Source organism: Channa argus, chromosome 17, assembly GCF_033026475.1.
Source record: "Channa argus isolate prfri chromosome 17, Channa argus male v1.0, whole genome shotgun sequence".
Classification (NCBI taxonomy): Eukaryota; Metazoa; Chordata; class Actinopteri; order Anabantiformes; family Channidae; genus Channa; species Channa argus.
In genome coordinates, this window is record NC_090213.1 from 20,376,139 (window position 1) to 20,396,625 (window position 20,487).

The window sequence follows — 20,487 nt, forward strand, 5'->3', positions numbered from 1 at the left end:
AATAAAAATAAATACATCCAATACATTTTAACAATACGTTTCTGGCCAATGGCTAAGAAGGAAAGAGAGACTAATTCTAGCTGCTCTTCTTAGTGTGTGAATGTGAAGCAAACATTAAATATTTCCCTGCTGCCTCTTCACTAGCACCTGCATTGGCCTGAAACTACAGACACTAATGGAGCCGCACTGGTTAACAGTAGCTTCCTTCTTATAGTAATAGTTGTTATGGCTGCTGGAAAATATTTAGGCTGTGAATACTTTTAATACTTAGACATTAAATGGTTATTGAAAGCGTCTCTAGCTTCTTCATTGTGAATTCGTCTGGGTGTCTACTTAGTATTGGAATCATTTGCAGGCCTGAGAGCCTAACTGCCCTTAGCAGTCTCACCAGGTGAGGTGGATTCTGAGATATCCTATATTAGTTTTGGTGCACTTCCGGTGGTGTGGAGAGTTTCCAGAGGATTTTAATCATTCCAAATCTTCCTCTTGAGGTCCAAAAGGCCTTTCCTCAATCCGTGTCTTCTTCTCATTTTGTCTCTTTATCTTATCAAGGCCTTCAACAGTGTTCCTTTACACTCCTCATTTAATTTTACCATCAATGTCAACCCCACTTTGCATAAACACATTGTCTGATTAGCACTCTGTCTTTGCTTTTTTGTAATGCCCATAGGGCCATGTTTTAGAAATGAGAGGGTATTTACTTCAATACAAATTAAAGCTAATTGAATTGACAAGTTCTGTAGCATTTTTAGAAATGTAGTTACTGAGAAAAATTAGTAACGTGTTCAATACTTATTTTACCCACTGTAAAAGTTTAAAAAACTCGTTTGAAACCACAACACCACATGTGATATAAAATCGTCCATGAAACTTCTTCGTCTTTTCCTTTGGGCTGTTCCCTTTCAGGAGTTGCCACAGCGAGTCATGCTCCTCCATCTAACCCTGTCCTCTGCATCCTCTTCACTCACACCAACTTACTTCATGTCCTCCCTCACTACATCCATAAATCTCATCTACTTCTCCATCAGCATCCTCAAAGCAAATACTGCATCTGTTGTTCTCTTTCTAGGCATGAAACCATATTGCTGCTCACAAATGTTCACCTCTGCCCTTAGCCGAGCTTCCACTACTCTTTCCCACAACTTCATTGTTTGGCTCATCAGCTTTATTCCTCTGTAGTTGCCACAGCTCTGCACATCTCCCTTGTTCTTAAAAATGGGAACTCCTGTCTACTCCCTTCAGTCCTCTCAGTGTCCCACTTCTTCTTAGCTAACCTCTTTCTCTGTATACACTCCTGAACTGCCTCGTTCCACCACCAAGTCTCCTTGTCCGCTTTCCTCTTTCCAGATGACACACCGAGTACCCTCCTACCTGTCTCCCTGATCAAATTAGCTGCAGTGGTCCAGTCATCTGGAAGCACCTCCAAACCACCCAGAGTCTGTCTCAGTTCCTCCCTGAAAACTACACAACATTTTTCCTTTTTCAACTTCCACCACTTCGTCCTCTGCTCTGCCTTAGTCCTCTTCATCTTCCTCACCACCAGAGTCATTTTACACACCACCATCCTGTGTTGTCTGGCTACACTCTCCCCTACCAATGCTTTACAGTCACTGATCTCTTTCAGATTACAATGTCTACACACCACCTGAGTACTTCTACCTCCGCTCTTGAACGTTATCCTATGTTCCTGCCTCTGCTTTATCCTTATGGATATATTGATCTAAATGGATAAAGCAGGGTAAAACCTTTAGTCAAGCCTTACGGTGTTGATGTTCGAGTAGGGGCAACCTCTCTGTTCATGGTTATACAAAGCTAACCTGACTAACTGACAACCACCTTTGATGTGTTTGGGGTTATTGTCTTGTGTTCGAAAGTTTAAACCACATAGCTGATGGTGATACTGGCAGTAAAACAGCTTCAGAGCATGACCCTACAATTACTGTGTTTAAAAGTACTTTGTAGATACAGTGTTCTTCGGGTTGAATTCCTCAGCTTTACTTCTCCCAATTCCAAACTCATCTCACCATTAATCGAAGAAGCATTTTCTCTGTCCGTGTGGTTAGCTCAAACCTTTGGTCAAGCCTAACTGTGTTGATGACATGACTCTAGTCCTCTGGCAGCTTGCTGCCGGAAAGTTTTGACCATGTGACCAAGTTTTGACCAATGGCATGGAGAGGGCTGACACCGTTTCCCCTCTTTATCTATATTCACGACGGATGGGAACTCAAGTTCTTTCATCTAGGATTATCTTTTAACAGTTTTAACATTTTCTAAAATATACACAATCATGCCATAAAAGTTATTTTATGTTTTTACAAAGCTCTATAATTAGTTTTCATTATGTTATACATTAAAATACTGTCAAATTGCTAATCTTTATATACACTTTTTCAGGGAGGGGATACATGTCTGCATGTGGCATCCCGTTACAACCATATGGCTATCATCAGCACCCTGCTGGGAGCCTTTTGCTCTGTGTCAGAGAGGAACCTGGTGGGTTACTTACTGTACAGAAAATGATCAGTTTCAACCAGCTAAATTCTAAGAAGTCATTCCTGTCAGGAAATATTGGACATTACTAGCCATTGGAACCTTTTTCCCAGTGCTGTTAACTACTGTTTTTTTTTTTTTTTTGCTAATATGATATAAAAAAAAATAAGATAAAAAAATGACTTTCCCTACATATCTTACCATATTTATACTTGTTACATGTAAAACTAAATTAAGAAACAAAATCTGAGTTTTAAGCTACACCCCAATTTTAAAAAAGGTTGGGGTTGGGATGGTGTGTAAAACACAATAAAAACAGAGATTTTCAATGATTTGAAAATCTCATCAACTCATATTGGGGCGACTGTGGCACAGGAAGGTAGAGCGGTTGTCCACCAATCTCACAGTTGTTGGTTCAATCCCTGGCTCCTCCTGTCAAATGTCGAAGTGTCCTTGAGCAAGACACTGAACCCCAACTTAGTTGCTCTCGGTGAGTGTTGGCCAGCTGCATAGCAGCTCCCCCATCGGTGTATGAATGTGTGTGTGATTGTGAGTGTGAATGGGTAAATAAGAAGCAGTGTAAAGCGCTTTGAGTGCCAATAGGTAGAAAAAGCGCTATATAAGTGCAGACCATTTACCATATTTTATTCACAATAGAACATATCAGATGTTGAATATGAGACACTTTACCATTTCAAGGAAAATATTAACAAATGTTAAGTTTGATGGCAGCAACACATCTCAAAAAAGTTTGAACAGGGTGATGTTTACCATAGTGCAGCACCCACTCCTCTTTTAACAGTTGTCTGTAAACATCTGTCCTGGACCTTTGTTGCCAGATTGACTGTTTTCTGATGTTCCATATGTTTTCTATTGGTGAAAGGTCTGGACTTGCAGGAAGGCCAGTTCAGCCCTGCTGTTGTAATGTATGCAGTATGTGGTTTAGATTTGTCTTGCTGAAATATGCAAGACCTTCCCCGAAAGAGACATTGTCCTGGATGGGGGCATATTGTGCATTGCTCTAAAACCTCTCTGAATCTTTTAATGATATTACATACTGTTATATACTGTATGCAAATTTATGTTAAGGAACAGCTTTCTGAAACTGTTTTGCTTGTTTTTAGACAGTTTGTTGCAGATTGAGGAACCTCTGTCCATTTGAGAAGCTCTGCCTCTTTGAAATACTCATTTTATACACAGTCATGTTACTGACCTGTTGCCAATTGCCATAATTAGTTGTCAAATGCTCCTCCATTTGTTTTTTTATTTGCAGCGAATACTTTTTCAGCCTTTGCTGCCCCTGTGCCAACTTTTTTGAGATGTGTTGCTGCCATCAAATACAAAATGAGCTAATATTTTACATGAAATTGTAAAATGTCTCAGTTTCAACATCTGATATGTTGTTTTTCTACTTTGAATAAAATAGGGGTTCATGAAATTTGCAAATCATTGCATTCTGTTTTTATTTACATTTTAGTCATTGTCCCAACTATTTTAAATAGGGGTTGTAGTTTGTCAAATTATAATGCATATTTTATATGTTTAGTTTATAGTGTTTGTAATTTTATATAAGATGGATGTGTTAACACAACCGTTAGTTGTCATGGAGCTCTGAAAAGATCCACTTTCACATCACCAGCTCTTGTTCTGTGTTTATGTCTAAAGGCTGGGGACACAGCACTACATGTGGCAGCTGTTCAGAATCATAAGAAGATAGTACGTCTGCTGCTGGAGGCAGGGGCAGATAGCCACCTCTGCAACTACGTGAGCACCTGCAGCCTCCTACATTATATTTGCACTTAATCAACCTAGTTATTGGTTCATCGAGTTAGCTCATTTTTTCTTTTACCAAGCTCATAATGAATCACAGTGTAAAGATATTCTTCACAGATGAGATGCTGAATACACATGAGCACATAATTGCTGGTAATGTGCATCTGCATTTATTGTGAAGCTGTTTGTATATAAAATATTCAATACACTAATCCATATTATGATGATAATTGTGATTATGTTTTATAACCCCACCTAACTGTTGTAGATGAATTTTGGAGTCAGATTTAGATTTATTCGGCAAGTATGCTAACACATACAAGGAATTTGCTTATGGGGTATATACAGTTTGGGTGTGCGGGGGGGAAAGGGGGTGTATGCAGTCCTGGTGTCGTCTGGTGGTTGAGGGAGTGCTCCCTGTATGTCTTGAGATGGAAGTACAGGGGTGGTAAGGTGGTAGTGATCTCTGAGCTAATGTAGTTGGGGGGTATTTGGCTGTGTCTTTCGTGTGCGATAGGTCACACACTTCCTTACAAAAACTGACATATAATGTCAAAGTCTCAGTCAGTTCATCCAGGTTATCAGGTGCAGCACACTCCAGTCTGTGCAGTCAAAGCAGTCCTGCAGCTGCTGCTCTGCCTCTCTGGTCCATCTCTTCACAGTTTTAACTAAAGGCTTTGCAGAACAGATATGGTAAATGTAAATGGTAAATGTTCTGCACTTATATAGTGCTTTTCTACCTATTGGCACTCAAATCGACACAGCCAAATACCCCCCAACTACATTCGCTCAGAGATCACTACCACCTTACCACCCCTGTACTTCCAGCATCTGTATACGGTGCAGCAAACAAACATTTTATTACATCAAAATATAATCCTAGCAATTAAACATTTGGCCTGGATGACTGGTTGGACCCCATATTTTTTGTGGCATATTAACATTCAATAATTTACTACTTGAAAAGCAACATAAACAACCAGATGTTGGTGGTTATTCTGCCAGATTTATTATAACAAGGTTATTAAGAGGTTGTTGAAAATTGCACAGTTACCATCAGTAATAAACTAAATCTTAACAAATTCTTGTGGTATTGGAAAAAGAAAGTAAGAAACAAGAGCTCATTCTTCACAGACTAAACTTTAAAGGGCTTTTACAATGTGAGCACCAAAGGCACAAAGACAGGCTTACAAAGTTTCAACTACTCAAACACAGGCTTATAATGTTCACAACAGAGTGTCAGAGGCAAGCTGTTCACATGAAATCCCAGTTACCCCAATTCTAAGGCCTGCTTCAGTTTTATAGAAGGTGTAGATCTTCTGTGCTAGCTTGATTGGTGCAAGGGCAAGGTACAGGTCCAATCAGAGACAGAATCGGGGCAGGTGGAGCACAAGTTGACTAGTTCTCTGGACTAGATGCCGGACCAATCAGGACGGAATTGGACAGGTGCAAAAAAGCCTTGGCCTCCAATCTTTGACGAGGGTTGGACAGGTCTAATTTACATAGACAAGGAATCACACTTACACAGTCACCCTGAGAATGGTGACAGTCCAGGCCCCTTAAGGCCATAACAAAAGTGACTCTGGTAAAAGTAGAAATAGTGATTCTTACAGAATCGTAAATGAAGTATTAAAAAGTAAAATTTAAAAGGTACATTTATACCAGCTAGTTCAGTATATGTTGCTACCTGGACCTCAAGTCATAATAAAATAAAATGTACTAATGTTACAGCATGTTTCTTATCAACACATTAACTGACTGAAGAGACCCATCTGAGAATTGCTGCTTGCCACTGTATATCACTGAGAATTGCTGGAACCAGACTTGGTAGGTGTTTTTAAGCAAACATGTAAGAAGCCTCCCTAAACTAAAACTGATCTACATATGTATTCTCAAAGAGGTTTTGGTGGGGGGCAAAATTGGCTAACAATAGCTTTAAAAACATGTCCTCTCATTACCTTCTTTCTCTTCCTGAGGGTTAGAGTTAGGCTGACTTCTCCCTTACACACCAAAAGTGTATTAAAAATGATTTAGTAACCTTAAATACATCATTATATACATTGTTTCAAGGGGACCTAGTGGCTCAATTGTTAGAGCATCATGATCAAATCCACCCACCAGGTGTAGCCACCAAGGGTGGATGGGTGGGGGGCCGGTCGCAAGCCTAGATAAAATGGAAGGGTTGCGGCAGGAAGGGCATCCAACATAAAGAGTCATGCCAATCAATGTCCAGAACACATTTTGCTGTGACGACCCCTAAAAGGACAAGTTGAAAGCATACATCAATTGTTTTAGAATTATGTATTTTCAAGTGGTGCTTTTTCTTCCTAAACTGTGTTTTGTCTGTGACTGTGTGTTCTGCAGGCAGGTGAAACTGCTCTGGACCAGGCCAGAGAACACAACAATGCAGATGTGGCTCTTCTCCTAACTAAAGCTACCCAGGTAAAACATGGAACTTCCAGTCTGAACAATATGGGCAGCGTTAACACTTAAAGATGCAAAAGTTTTTAGTCCTTATTTTAATTCTATTAAAATTCTATTTTGTGTAAAAACATAATAACAATCCTCTGATCATCTTAGTATGAGGCAAATATAACCTCAGACAAATAACAACATTTATTATCATTTATTAACTTCTAGATGCACCTGTAGTAAAAGTAATTTGAAGTAATCATTGCTGTATGACTTTATCAATCTTTCACGTCGTTGGAGGAGTTTTCGCCCATTCCTCTTTACATGACTTCAGTTTATCAAGGTTTTTGGGCATTCACTTAAACTCAGCTCTCCTAAGGTCCCCCCACAGCATTTCAATTGGGTTTGGGTCTGGACCGAGCTTTAGCTGTCTGACAGATAGCCTGGTATTTGCCGTGGAACCTGGATCACTGCAATTGTTTCATTTCATTCATGTTTCATTTTTTTAGTTAATGCTTTGTTTTCAGTGCCAAACAATAAAGTCACTGTTCTAACTTCATAATTAAAAGAGTTCTTCTTGAAAAAATTAATATAACATTAATACCTCTCATCAAAAGGATGCTGTTCCAAAAGTTTCATATTGTCTAGTGCACACTGGCATCTTTTTGCCCATAGATCAATCCCACATGATGTTGTTGTATGATATGATTATATACATCTGAAATATTGGATTGGTGCAGACTAAAGACTGGCATCACAGGCTGCACCATTTTGGTAATCTTCTTGTACTTGGCCATAACTGTAGGTGAAACCTGTAGAAACAGAATAACCTATGTTTAAGATTAGGGATCTGCCAACCACTGACTCAAGCCTTTATAGATGACATTACCAATGCTATAGTTTCAGTACCCGGAGCATTTGCATTTGATGCTCTGATGCAATCTGACTGTTCTCTATATTATTTAAATAATGTCATTTTAATATGAACAATCCTGGAACTCTGCGTCTATTCTCTGAATAGTCTGGCTTTATTTTTGGAATTGTATTGGATTTGTTGCACTATAATTCAGAAAAATGAAAAGTCTGTTAAAAAAACTGAATAGTGAACCCTATTTATGTGTGAAATTTGCTTTTTACAAAATATGCATGTTTACCTTCAGTAAACATAATTTTTTTTTATTTACCGGCTATACCTTATAATTACAGTTGTGGTTTCCTTTTTTTACATCTCGTCTCTGTGTGTTCAGGTGCACACCTTTATGCGTGGCAGGAGTGTAAGGAAGAGTAGAGACAAGCTGAAGGCTCAGGGCAGAGCTCAGTCTGTGCCCAGGGATGAGATACAGACCTGTAAGGTAAAAAGTAAATTATTGTGCTAAAGCAATTATGTATTTTATATTTGTATGCATTTGTTGCTCTTTTCTGTTCTCTCTTCACTTTCCACTCACCCCAGTGAGTCAAGGCAGATGGCTGCCCACCCTGAGCCTGGTTCTGCTTCAGGTTTCTTCCATTAAAGCGAGTTTTTCCTCTCCACTGTTGCCAATTGTTGGGTTTTCTCTATACATCTTTATAGTCTTGACTTTATTCTGTTAAGTGCCTTGAGATGACTTTGTTGTGAATTGTTGCAATATTAATAAAATTGAATTGAATTTTATACACAATTTAAATAGCAAAAATGAAGACCCATAATTTAAACTAAATGTCCAGCAAGTTGGGACATTTTCCATGGCTAAACAAATTTAAAGTTGGTGTCTGCCCCACCTTTAGGACAGAAGTTGGGACAGAGGTGTTTTTACTGCTGTATTACATCTCTCTGTTTAATCACACTATTATTTTTTGGGAACCGAGGAACATATTTGATAATATCTGGAAGAGATTTCTTTTGTTCTGGAGAGAAGCTATCAGACTTGGAAGCCTCCTTACATGGACTTAAGTAACCAGGTTAGAATCGCCTTTCTCGGGAAAGCTCGTTTCCAAAATCAGGGTGATGGATTAGGGAAACCTGGTTCCCCAGGTAGATTTCTGTCACACTGATTATTTTAAACAAAGTCTGCCTAAGGTCCAACAGAAAATTAAGTTAACACAAAGTGTCTCGTGGAAGTCGTAATAAGTCACTTTCGCTCGTGGATTCATGTGTCTCTCCTTTCTCTCCCCCTGTGTTGTCACTGCTGTACCACAGACACATGCAAAGAGAGAGAGAGAGAGAGAGAGAGAAGTCAAAAAGCAGCGTTTTCTGTCACTATACAGCTAAAATCTGTGCACCAGGCTTCTAAAATACTGCTACTGTTCTGCTGCATATATATGTGGGTCTCCCTTAAGAATCCTCAAACAAAACACTCTGATCCATCTTTACCAAACTCGAGATAACCAACATAAAATACTGGTTGAGAGGCACAAAATATAGAATCAATGGCCGATTAACATAAGAAATAAACCATGCAAAATCCTCTTTACAATTATGACACAAGACAAAACAATAAACATGCATATCTCATTGTGGACACATTATGCATAAAATGACAAGTCTACCATAACTCCAACATAACACCATTTTCAAAATTACAAGCTTTGACAACCATATCATAAAAACTGAGATACACTTGACATACAAAAATATACTCTAAATAGACAATAGTTAACAATGAGGTATAAATTATTACAAAGATTCCATTTGTCCACATAACATCTATCATTAACCCAGAATGAAGGTTTATCACCATTTATCCGTTGCCAACATCTATGGCCCCAACAATTATGATCCACCTTTTTCCATATTTTTCTTACTACTATGAGATTCAACAACATAGTTATCGCAGGAGACTTCAATATTATCAACCCCAAAAATGGCTGCTCAAGCACGTTTAGTAACACAATAAACTGCCAATCTACAGAAAAAACACAACATTACATGAATAATAATGGACCTAATGGCAGCTGGATAATGAAGAAAAGCTCATCTGGAGAATATACACATGTACTTTTTCCCTCCCTATCGGTAGCAGAAGAGTTCTGTTTTCAGCTGTTTTTTGAATATTGGGAACTCATTGATGAGGTTTGCTTGTCTTTTTTTTGCTGTGTGATGAATTAATCTCCAGACTAACCTAAAACACCCAAACATCTTACTGTTTCCCCCAGGACAGTGCATCTGCCACAGATGATACCCAAAACAGTGAAAAAGCTGCCTGCAAGAACACTGAAGGGACAGATTTAAACACCAAAAGGGAAAAGAACAGGAAACAGAAAGAAAAGGTGAGTCGCTGAATGCAAGGCTTGAGAAGCTGAATGTTGGTGCTTTGAATGTATGGACAATGGATGACAAAGTCTTCTCTTTTTTATCATCAGAAAGAAGAGTTGGAATAATTACTAATCTTGCGTGCTGTTGTGTTGCAGCCATTTTTGTCTAACACGCACTGCCAGAGAAGGACCAGGCACAGGGAACTGTTTGGCAAGAAGAAAAGTAAATTGCAAGGAGCCTCCCCGCATGCATTTATCCCTCCACACAACTTTAAAGCCTATCAGCTCTACACGCTGTACCGCGGCAGCGATGGTAAAATCATGCAGGTACTGTAAATGCACTCTCAACTGTTTAGTCAGACTTATATAACATGTAGTAGCTCATTAAATTCATTATTTATTTGGTGACTTGCGTAGAGAAAAACTAAGAGGGATATTTATTGAACCTTTTGCAAATTGCTAAAGCCCTACAAAAATTAGCACGACAATGTGGTTTCACTAACTGCATTTGAAAGGAGACTCTCAGACAACTCATTCATTTTATCCTTTGGCCCATTAAACAATTTAGGGAGCCAGTATTACATGTTTTATGCAAGAATTGTTGCATTTATTCAGCTCTATTGGAAACAGGCTGTATGATTATTCATTCAAAGTTCAAATGTTTCAAATGTTTCCTGTTGCTGTATCATAGTTGCCTAACAACAGATAACAGCTTATCTGGTCAAGTGAGCGGACGTTATTTTATGTGCGACTGCGGCGCAGGAAGGTAGAGCGGTTATCCACCAATCTCACAGTTGTTGGTTCAATCCCCGGCTCCTCCGGTCACATGTCGAAGTGTCCTTGAACAAGACACTGAACCCCAACTTAGTTGCTCCCGGTGAGCGTTGTCCCCCATCGGTGTGTGAGTGTGAATGGGTAAATAAGAAGCAGTGTAAAGCGCTTTGAGTGCCAATAGGTAGAAAAGTGCTATATAAGTGCAGGTAATTTACAATTTATCTCTTGGATCTTTAATGCCCCAAACCAAATCTGGTCTGATTGGTCAAATTGCTGAAGTTTTCCTGTTGCTGTATTTAGTGGGTATGGGAACTCAAAATAAAGATCCTTCTGGTCCTCTATGACTAATAGTTACACATAATAGAATTACTGTCACAATGAGCTCAATGTGGCCTCTTTAATTATATGTTCTTGTGACTAAATTTTCCTTTGCCAACTCTCAGCTTCTCTTTATGATTTCTCCCACAAATAAATGGTAAATGTACTGCACTTTTATAGCACTTTTCTACCTACTGGCTCTCAAAGCGCTTTACACTGCTTCTTATTCACCCATTCACACTCACAATCAAACACCAACACTGGCCAACACTCACCGGGAGCAACTAAGTTGAGGTTCAAATTGTTAAAATTGTATATGTCACATAGACTGCAATTTGTTCATGTTAATAATGAATTTTCCATGCACACAAAAGTCATTTATGGAGTTCCACAGGGCTCTGTTCAGGGACCATTTTTAGCATTATACATGTGTCCTTTCAGCAGCATTATTAGGAAACACTTCAAACATTACTATACAAATGATACCCAGCAATATTTATCTGTAAAACCAGTTAAAAGAAATCAGTTAGTCAAACTTCAAGCATCCCTAAAAGACATATAAAGGCCTGGATGTCTTATGTTAATTACTAATTCTAAATTCAGACAAAACCAACTTCGTATTTGGGCTTAAAATTCTTTAAATATGCCGTATGCTTTGACATTCAGTACTACAGGGAAGATGCTTGAGTTATTTTAAACCAAGATATTTCCTTTAACTCACACATAAAACAAATCTCTAAAACAGCCTTCTTCCATCAGTAGAACATTGCCAAAATTGGAAGCATCCTTTCTCAAAATAATGCAGATATTCTTTTCCATGCAAATGTTACTTGTATACTGTAATTCCCTACAATTATTGTGTCCTATTAATTACTTAAAAAGCCTCTGATTATTCCAAAATGCTGCAGTAAAAGCAATGACTGGAATTAAAAAAAGATCATAATTCTCCTTCGTTAGATTCTGTGGCTTATAAAATTCTCATTACAAAAAAGCCCTTAATGGTGAAGCTCGCCAGTGCTTGCTAGTAGAATTGAATCGAGTCCTCACAGTAAGTGTAGAGATATGCTTTTTGAATGCTGACTGCATTGCAGGCTCCTCTAAACGGCTGCCGCTGTGAACCTCTCATCAATAAACTGGAGAATCAGCTGAAGGCAACTAAAGAAGAAATGAAGACTGAGATCCACACTGTCCAAGATCTGATGAACATCAAAATGGGTGAACTGGACTGCAAGAATAAACATCAGGTAACGTACACATACAGTACAGATATGCAGCAGTTTGATTTACTTGTTCAGCAAAGGAAAGGACTCAGTTGCTGTGAATCACACTCACTAATATTGAATTGTACAGTTTCCTTTTGCAACCCCTCTACTTTATTGTTCTGTGTTGCTATGAAATATTGACGTTTCCCATTATTTTGCATTTATATTATTCAGACTCAAAATCAGTCCAGCCAGGTTGTCAAATACTGATGTTGTGTCAAAGCTTGTGATGTCCCATAAAAAAGTTGAATGTACCCTTTCTCATCAACATGTGACACACAGAGTTTGACCTCTGATTAGTTAGAAGGACAAGCCTCACACAAAAACGTTTCGAAGGGAATGTCTCTGCACTACTGCCATTGTTGTTTAATGAGTGTGATTCACAGATGTGAATTAACATCCTTATTCTGCGATACAAGTAATTGTTTTTTAAACCTCTAACAACATTTAAAATGTCATATTCTGGTATCAGATATTCCAGATTTTAACAAAGTATTTGAATGGAGTGATTTTACAAATTAAAGAATATAAAACTTATAAATCTGAATAAATACATTTTTTTTTTTGCACATCCCTTGTTTATAACTGAATCAAACCTGTGACTCACATCACCAAATTGTTTATTTTATCTTTTGATACGCTTTTCCTGCTGCCTCCTTTAGTTGGTTAGTTTAGTAAAGATTCTCCCTTCAGTCTCTTTTTCAGCAGGTGAAGTACATGTGCAGGGATTAAGACCTAGTCTAAATAAAGGCCTTTGTTCAGTTGACAGTGTGCTGGATCATTGTCCTCCTCCCAAAAAGTTTTGTATTTGCCTGTAAATTTGCATAAAAATATTTCTCCATTTTTCCGCTTCTACCATTATGAGAAGGGTTTTGGCCATTCTCAAAATTTAATTTTTACACATTCTTAATTAGCTCCAAGTAGAAAGTAATTCTACGTTACTATGTACAAATAATGTGTGTTACTTCACAGCAGGAGTCACCAACCTTTTTGAAACTGAGAGCTACTTCTTGGGTACCGATTAATGCGAAGGGCTACCAGTTTAATACGCACTTTTGAAATAACAAATTTGCTCAATTTACCTTTAATTATATCTTATTATTAATAATAATAATAATAATTAATGATATTCATCTATGTGAAGACACTAATCATGTTAATGATTTCTCACAATAACTATCAAATGTGATTTAAAAAATAATAGCTACAAAAAAATTACATGCAGCTCATTGGTAAGTGGCGCTATGGTGAGCTATTTTTAGAACAGGCCTGTGGGCTACTCATGTGGTCCTTGCAGGCGACCCCTGCTTCACAGCATCACCTGAATTGATTTGTGACATTCAGTGTATGATTATATCACAAATATATGACCATGGAACATAGCATGTAGACTGAATTATAATACTGTGTACAACTAATACAGTTACTAACTAGGACAACAAAGACATCTTTACCTGTGTGAGTGTGTGTATGTATAAATGTATTTCCCTCAGATCTGCTCTCTTGATAAGAAGACAGTGGAGAGAGTGTCAGCAGCGAAGAGAGCCTGTCAGCAGAGGATTAAGCAGTGGGCCCTGCAGGAGCAACTGGAGGTAGAGAAGAAACAGGTAATGCTAACAAGTGTCACCTCTGTATCGGTCAAACTCATCTGACAACCAATGTTCATATACAATTCAAAGAGTGAATCACATAAAAAAAAATATGAACTTTTAAAAAGTTCCACAGCGTGTTATGAAAATTTTACTTTTGGTATGTTTTATATCCACATATTCTTTGATCATAGTGGAACATGTCATGCTTGACTGAAAATGTGTTCGGTGGGATATTAAAGATAAAAGATTATTTCAAATGGTATATGCTTCTAACATTGCAGGCTGCTCTGGTCAGTGAATTGAAGAGCTGGTGTCTTTCCAAATTGCAGAACATGGACATTTCTTTCACAGAGGGCCTGGACAGCACTAAGCTGCCTCCTTCTATGTCTGAGGGCCCGAATGAAGTTGATACAGCTGAACTTACTGAGCTGCCTGCTGGACACATAGGAAGCCCAAACCTGAAGTGCAACAACGCTGCACTTATAGGCTCCAGTTGCAGGGATCCCAGTGTGGCAGATGAGGCCTCATCCAACCACTACATTGTGGTTCATGTTGAGAGTTCTCCAGGTATGACCTCAACAACTAAAAACAAAGACAAAGACACTAATGTCCAGGTGGTTCGGCCAAAAGAGCGTACAGCGATATGTGATGACACCCAGAGGAAAAACAAGGACCTGCAGGACGTGGACATGGAGTACAGTGCAAGCAGGGGCAGAACCAGTAGCCTATCTCCGGCCACACAGCACCGCAGCAGCAGCAGGAATGTTGCTGAGCACAGAGACAGGCAACAAGGCAGGGAAAGACAGAGACATCATAAAAAGCATTTCCAGGTGAGATCTAAGTCCATAGAGGCAACAGGAGTGAGGACTGAGGATTTTGGAGACCAGCCAAACAAACCTACCACTGATCAGGAACGGGACAAAGTTCATGCTCTGGAAGTGACCCAGTATTTTTTTGAAGCAGTGTCGACGCAAATGGAGCAGTGGTACGAAAGGAAGGTACAGGAGGCTCAATGGCAGGCTGATCAGAGGGCTCAAGCAGACAGAGCCACTCTGATTCAAAGAATTGCTTTCTTGGAGGATGAGCTTCGTACGCTGAGGAGCAACAGGGATGATGACTACTAACACTGGGCGACTGTGCTGCAGGAAGGTAATCTGAAGTTGTTGGTTCAATCCCCAGCTCCTCCAGTCACATGTCGAAGTGTCTTTGAGCAAGAGACTAAACCTCAACTTAGTTGATTCTGGTGAGAATAAGAAGCAGTGTAAAGCGCTTTGAGTGCCAATAGGTAGAAAAGTGCTATATAAGTGCAGAACATTTAACACTCTACTCACCTTTAAAACCATACAAATTCAGTGTGGTGTCGTTTTTCAAAGGGCATCATTTATAACAAAAATGGAACTGTCATGTATTTCTGGACAACCACAATAATAATGATGGTGAATCATATCTAATGCTGGGGGGGCTGGAACTACAAAAAACACAAAATGGAACACAGCTATTTTGTCTCTATATATGTTAAAAATGTTCATTCACATTTGCACAATTGTCATATTAGCACTGCATTGGTATGTTTACATACATTACTGAGTATAGAGAGTGGAGCTCTTGTGATTGTGTTTTGTAGATAAACTAAAATTGTATCTACATTGAAAGCCAGATGTACTACTGATCTAGTGTGACATTTATATATGTGCTGTTACATCAAACACCCTCAACAATGAGGTTGATACATACACACAGTTACTAAAATTATTGTCTTTTTTATTTTATATCAATTGATTTTGATATTGAATTTCATTTTGACAAAACTGTACAAAAAAGATTTCATGTCAAAGTGAAAATTGTACCAAATACATTAAATATATAAAACTACATCAGTATTCCCCCTCTGTAAAGTGACTCACGTAAGTCATAACTAAGTCACACAGCAGGTTAAATGAAGCTTTCCTAAGTGAAATGAATGTGTTCAAAAGGTTGTAGTATGGATTATGGCCATGTCCAGTTGATGGTGAATAAGTATAATCACTGCACACTCACTCTGTTTGTGATGGCTAGTTGTAGACAGATTTTCACCTGCGCTGTGGGTGAATACTTTTTATAGGTCGTGTACTTCTGGTTCATTTAACACAACAAGCGGGGAAAAAAATGTGTAAACACTGTTCATTAACATCAGGCATTAATGATGTACACTACGGTGAAACTGGATCACAGGGACGTATTTGAGTGTAGGAAATTACAGTCTAATGAGCTTTTTGTTGGTCTTTAGTGCTGGAATATCCCTTGTGTCTTTAAAGAACCACAATGATGCTTGGAGGGATCCAAGGTTTCCTGCTTTTAATGAGGGGACTGGCAGATGCAGTGTGCCGCCTCAATGACTGGATGGCACAGGTACACTGACCTGCCTCTCTGGGCCTGGAGACTGAAGAAAAATGTCAAGGTTTTTTTTGTATGTTTTACTCATAGGAAATTACAATGTTTGACATTTTTTAATGTAAAATTGATTAAACACTAAACATTTGATTGTACTGTTGTTATTAAACATTATGCCTAATCACTTATAGTTTAACACAAGTAGTGTGAGAATCAAATAGTGATTACAAGGCACATAAATGGACAGTAAAGATGATATTCTGCAGACTGTTTCTTTTATCCAATGTATCTGCCACAAGCAGAGGATCCTTTATTTACAGTCAGTGAAAAGCCACATTCTGATCCCAAACAGCTGATTATCAACTGTATATTATTGTATCTCTGAGAACAATCCCTACATTAATAGTGGTGGTCTGCTCATACGTGTTTTAAATGGATAACTCTGAACGCTAACCCACACTGAATGAGTGCCAGCAAACATGTTTTAATTATTAAAAAAAACAATGAATGTTTATCTGCTTGTGGTCTCATTTGTTATAGCAGAAAAGAACTGGTCTAGTGACTGAGCTCAGTTAGTCCTACAGGTTATTGACAGCTGATAGACTCAAAAGCTTTACTTTACTGCACTTTACCCAGCAGCAGAGGATGTAAGATGATGAACTCAGGTTATTCCTATCCATCCATGCAACACTTGACTAACACCTTAACAGATGTCACAAGAGTACTGTGCTGTCTCCATGGTTACCTCAGCATGTAAAGAGCCTCTTCTCCATAAAGACCCCATGAGGGTCTTTACAAACACTGTTTTTATTTTAGGTGCATTGCACAAATGTGCTGGTGTTAGCCAGAAAGCTAATTTTCAACCTTTGTCCCTTCACCAGTATCAGTCCACATATTGTCCACAGTGGGGATTCCCAACAGCACAGTCATCAACTTCTTGCCAGTGCTAGAGATTTCTGAAGCTCCTCGAGATGTTTTATAGCTTGTGTAATCATCATACGGATAGCATCCTAAAAGAATAATGAGAAGAACAGCGACTTTAATGAACAGGGATACTGGGACAATAACTGCATGTTCATAGCTTTATTTACTAGCACTTTCTGGATCTTTCAATCACATATCATGGTCTGGAGTTGTTAAGACAGAACCCTATTTGCAAACTTTTCCAGATAAATAAATGTTAGTTTTCCGACATTCAAGCAAACAATGGGCTTCATGCATAAATCATTTCTTATAAGTGTACAAACAACACCTGTTCATTAGAAGCTTTGTGTTTTTAAGATTTGATAAATTTAATTAATACTCAAACAATAAAGCTTGTTTCACTTGGTTTTACCAGAAACCAAGTGAAACAAGCTTTATTGCTTTACCAAAAGTTTCATTCAGAAAAGTGTCATATGAGAGAAACAAAGAATTTGACAGCTCATAGGAGATCAAGGGATGACAGCCATTGAGATATCGGAGTAGAGATTTCTCCAAAGTGCAGAGTTGATGGTGTCACACTGTCAGAATGAGACTGGAATGAAGATCTGAATAAAGAACGTAGAACTACGGAAAAGGAGAAGCTGCAAAGCAGGAGAGGCAGTTACATCTTATACCACTTGACATATTGTGCACCTAAATGGAAAGCTTGTAATTAATTTGTAACCAAGAGAAAAATAACTAAACACAATGAAATTGGTGAATTGCACAAGTTTTTTACCATGTGGCCAAATGTCTAATACTACCCCCAAAATAACTCAGCGAGCTCTTTAGTGGTAAAATGTCTCAAACATATCTACAGCTTAAGTTTGATTTAGTTTTTCTGATATCCTGATTAACACACTCGCAAACAGTTATATCAGTATAACATACTCATATCACAAATCAAGTTAACTCTGTTACACATACAGGGAATTGTCTCTTTGCTGCTCCTAGTGCAACACATAAGCAAGACAAACAAAATTCCATTCACAGATCCATTATCTTCTGCTGCTGGGTCACGATGGCAGCAACTTTATTTAGGTTTTTCAGACATCCCTCACCCCGGGGCGGCTGTAGCTCAGTTGGTAAGGGCAGTCGTCCACGGACCAGAGCCCTGGCTATATGTCGAAGTGTCTCTGGGCAAGATACTGAACCCCTAACAGCCCATTCCCCCTCCCCAGCTGTTTAGTGCTGATCCAAGCCCGGTAGAAATTGGGGAGGGTTGCGTCAGGAAGGGCATCCGGCGTAAAAACTGTGCCAAATCCACATGCGGACAATGATCCGCTGTGGCGACACTGAACTCACGGGTTAAGCCGAAAGGACAAAAAAAAAAAACATCCCTCATCCCAGCAACATTTTCCAGCTCCTCTGGCAGGACTGAGAAGTTACCAGGCCAGATAAGATATAGAAGCTTTCCAGCATGGTCTAGTTGTACCCCAGGGTCTGCCGTTAGCTGGACGTGCCTGAAGATCTCAGTTCCCAAAGCAGATGTTGATGCACCTAATCGCAGTGCTCTCGATTGTGTCTCTATGAGTACGAAAGTGGCATAAATGGTTGAAAGAGCAGTCCTCCTCAGATCCTGAAGGAAGCGGAGATTCTGCTGCACCATTTAGCACACAGTTGCAAAGTTGAGGACCCACTGACTGACTATTGCAATGAGGTGTTGTGGGATGAATGATATGCATAACTGGACTAAAGGCAACATTTTGCTGAATGACCAGCCTTTCAAAGCATGTAATGATATAGTCAGAGCAGCAGCAATTTGTTTGCCTCATCAATCATGTGATACAAACACTTGTGTTTGGTCTCTCGTTTGTTCTACATGACAGAATTAAAATGGAAAGGCAAACGTTCATACACGTTCTTTACCTCGTCTGTGGTGTCTTTATTCCTCTTGAACTCATCTCTAGCCCAGTCTCTGAGGTACTTCCTGTCCACCTCATCTGGTACTTTCTGTATGGTCCTCAGCATATTTCTGTATATCCCCAAAATCTTCTGTCTCTGTAAAAACTAAGAAGAAATCCGAAGCTTTGACCAAACAGGAAATTTCCATTTACTTTATTATCTACATTTCATTAAAAGCGTATTTGTCTAACGTTAGGCATTTTAAAGACATTCCATGTCAGAACATGCGTTTGTCGCATTCAAATTATTCTGTAAAGTGCTCTGAGATGACTTTGTTGTGAATTGGCGATGTATAAATAAAGTTGAATTGAACTGAAATGCACTGACATATTCTGTATAATTGTTTTAGCGTTTTTGAAGATAATGACATAAACACTTGTATTGTCCTTTTGTAACTGGCAGCAGAAACCAGTATTAAGAACCAGTTACGTGGAAATTCAAATGAGGCATACATTTAAATTTAAGCCCGAAATCAATTTAAACTGTTTTCTCGTTTGTTTCGCTGAAATAACAAACAAAATAACGTCGTTGTTTTTTTTGTTTTTTTTTTACTTCTTCCTCCTGTCTTTCAAGTGCTTCATTAAAAGTTCAAATGTACACACCAGATGTCCCTTTACCTGTTTGAAAGAAAGAAACGTTGGCGGTAACCTTGTAGCGGCCATCTCAACGTGGCTAATGAGCCTCACAGGCGGAAGCTGACGCTCAATTCGTTTAAAGTAACTCAGTGTTTCCCTCTAACGGAGCGGAGGAAGCAGAACAGGTGTAACATGGAGACTGGGGAACGTACTTTAGTAAGTTTAAGATATATGTTCAGTTTGTGCTGTGACAAGTGAGTTAATTCATTGTGTTAGTTATTCCTAATTATTTTATGGGTATTATTGGTCAGCAGTGAAGACATTTCCAGACAGAACAGTGCACATAACTAGAGAAATGTTCATTTCAGCCGTGTTTTGCAACAGGTGAGTCATCTGAAAGTCCTGGTGAGGTATAAGTCCTGTTGCAGAGTGTGTCTAACCAACGCTTCATTTCAATGAGAAAGGCGGGTTAGAAAGAACTAACACCTGGAGAGGAGAACATTCCTGGCCAGCTCTACATCAAGGCACGATCCACGGTGCCACCTGTCAGCACACCTGATCCAGTTAGGGCAACACAGATTATGACACTCAGCCTACCAGCTTGACACTGGCCAGAGTGTAAAGTAAGCTTCAGTGTTCATAACATATATAGAAAAATAAGTCTGACAATGAGACACAGAAATGTTGCACTTAGATACTTTTAAACCAAGAAATAGCAACATTACAGACAAACAAGTTTTATAATTAGCTTGCACCTGAATGGCCTTTATGCAGCTTAAACTTCCAACTTAAATTTGTTCAATTTTGTTATTTTGCAGCTAC

The 20,487-nt window shown here is 38.8% G+C and overlaps 2 protein-coding genes across 14 annotated transcripts in view; one reads left to right on the forward strand and one right to left on the reverse strand.

Annotated features, from left to right (window-relative positions):
- Window positions 1-16,734, forward strand: part of ankrd6b (ankyrin repeat domain 6b) — a 41,218-nt gene extending 24,484 nt beyond the window's left edge. For 8 of the 12 annotated variants that reach the window (XM_067481841.1, XM_067481834.1, XM_067481836.1 and 5 more), the window contains 9 exons: window positions 2,395-2,493; window positions 4,156-4,254; window positions 6,628-6,705; window positions 7,923-8,027; window positions 9,808-9,921; window positions 10,063-10,233; window positions 12,090-12,242; window positions 13,754-13,867; window positions 14,134-16,734. In XM_067481841.1, the coding sequence (XP_067337942.1) occupies window positions 2,395-2,493; window positions 4,156-4,254; window positions 6,628-6,705; window positions 7,923-8,027; window positions 9,808-9,921; window positions 10,063-10,233; window positions 12,090-12,242; window positions 13,754-13,867; window positions 14,134-14,976 (1,776 nt within the window). In that variant the 3' untranslated portion in view covers window positions 14,977-16,734. The remainder of the gene's footprint in view (window positions 1-2,394; window positions 2,494-4,155; window positions 4,255-6,627; window positions 6,706-7,922; window positions 8,028-9,807; window positions 9,922-10,062; window positions 10,234-12,089; window positions 12,243-13,753; window positions 13,868-14,133) is intronic. The other 4 variants (XM_067481838.1, XM_067481839.1, XM_067481840.1 and 1 more) reach the window with 4 other exon arrangements.
- Window positions 16,328-19,784, reverse strand: lyrm2 (LYR motif containing 2). Of its 2 annotated transcripts, none has more exons than XM_067481845.1 (3): window positions 19,708-19,784; window positions 19,055-19,195; window positions 16,328-17,232 (listed from the first exon to the last, which is right to left on the reverse strand). In XM_067481845.1, exons 1-3 carry the CDS (start codon window positions 19,750-19,752, stop codon window positions 17,152-17,154), a joined length of 267 nt encoding a protein of 88 aa, XP_067337946.1. In that variant the 5' UTR covers window positions 19,753-19,784; the 3' UTR covers window positions 16,328-17,151. The 2 variants fall into 2 exon arrangements, with proteins under 2 accessions (XP_067337946.1, XP_067337945.1); XM_067481844.1 differs by having other exon boundaries at window positions 19,693-19,783.
- Between the last annotated feature and the right edge of the window lie 703 nt (window positions 19,785-20,487).

What these genes read in the sequence shown, in the direction of transcription:
- lyrm2 (XM_067481844.1), bottom strand. Translation starts at nt 19,752, where the DNA reads ATGGCCGCTACAAGGTTACCGCCAACGTTTCTTTCTTTCAAACAGGTA. An exon ending in AACAGGTAAAGGGACATCTG is followed by an intron (nt 19,196 to 19,692) that starts GTGTGTACATTT and finishes ATTTCTTCTTAG; the next exon opens with TTTTTACAGAGACAGAAGAT. An exon ending in ATAAAGACACCACAGACGAG is followed by an intron (nt 17,233 to 19,054) that starts GTAAAGAACGTG and finishes TTATTCTTTTAG; the next exon opens with GATGCTATCCGTATGATGAT.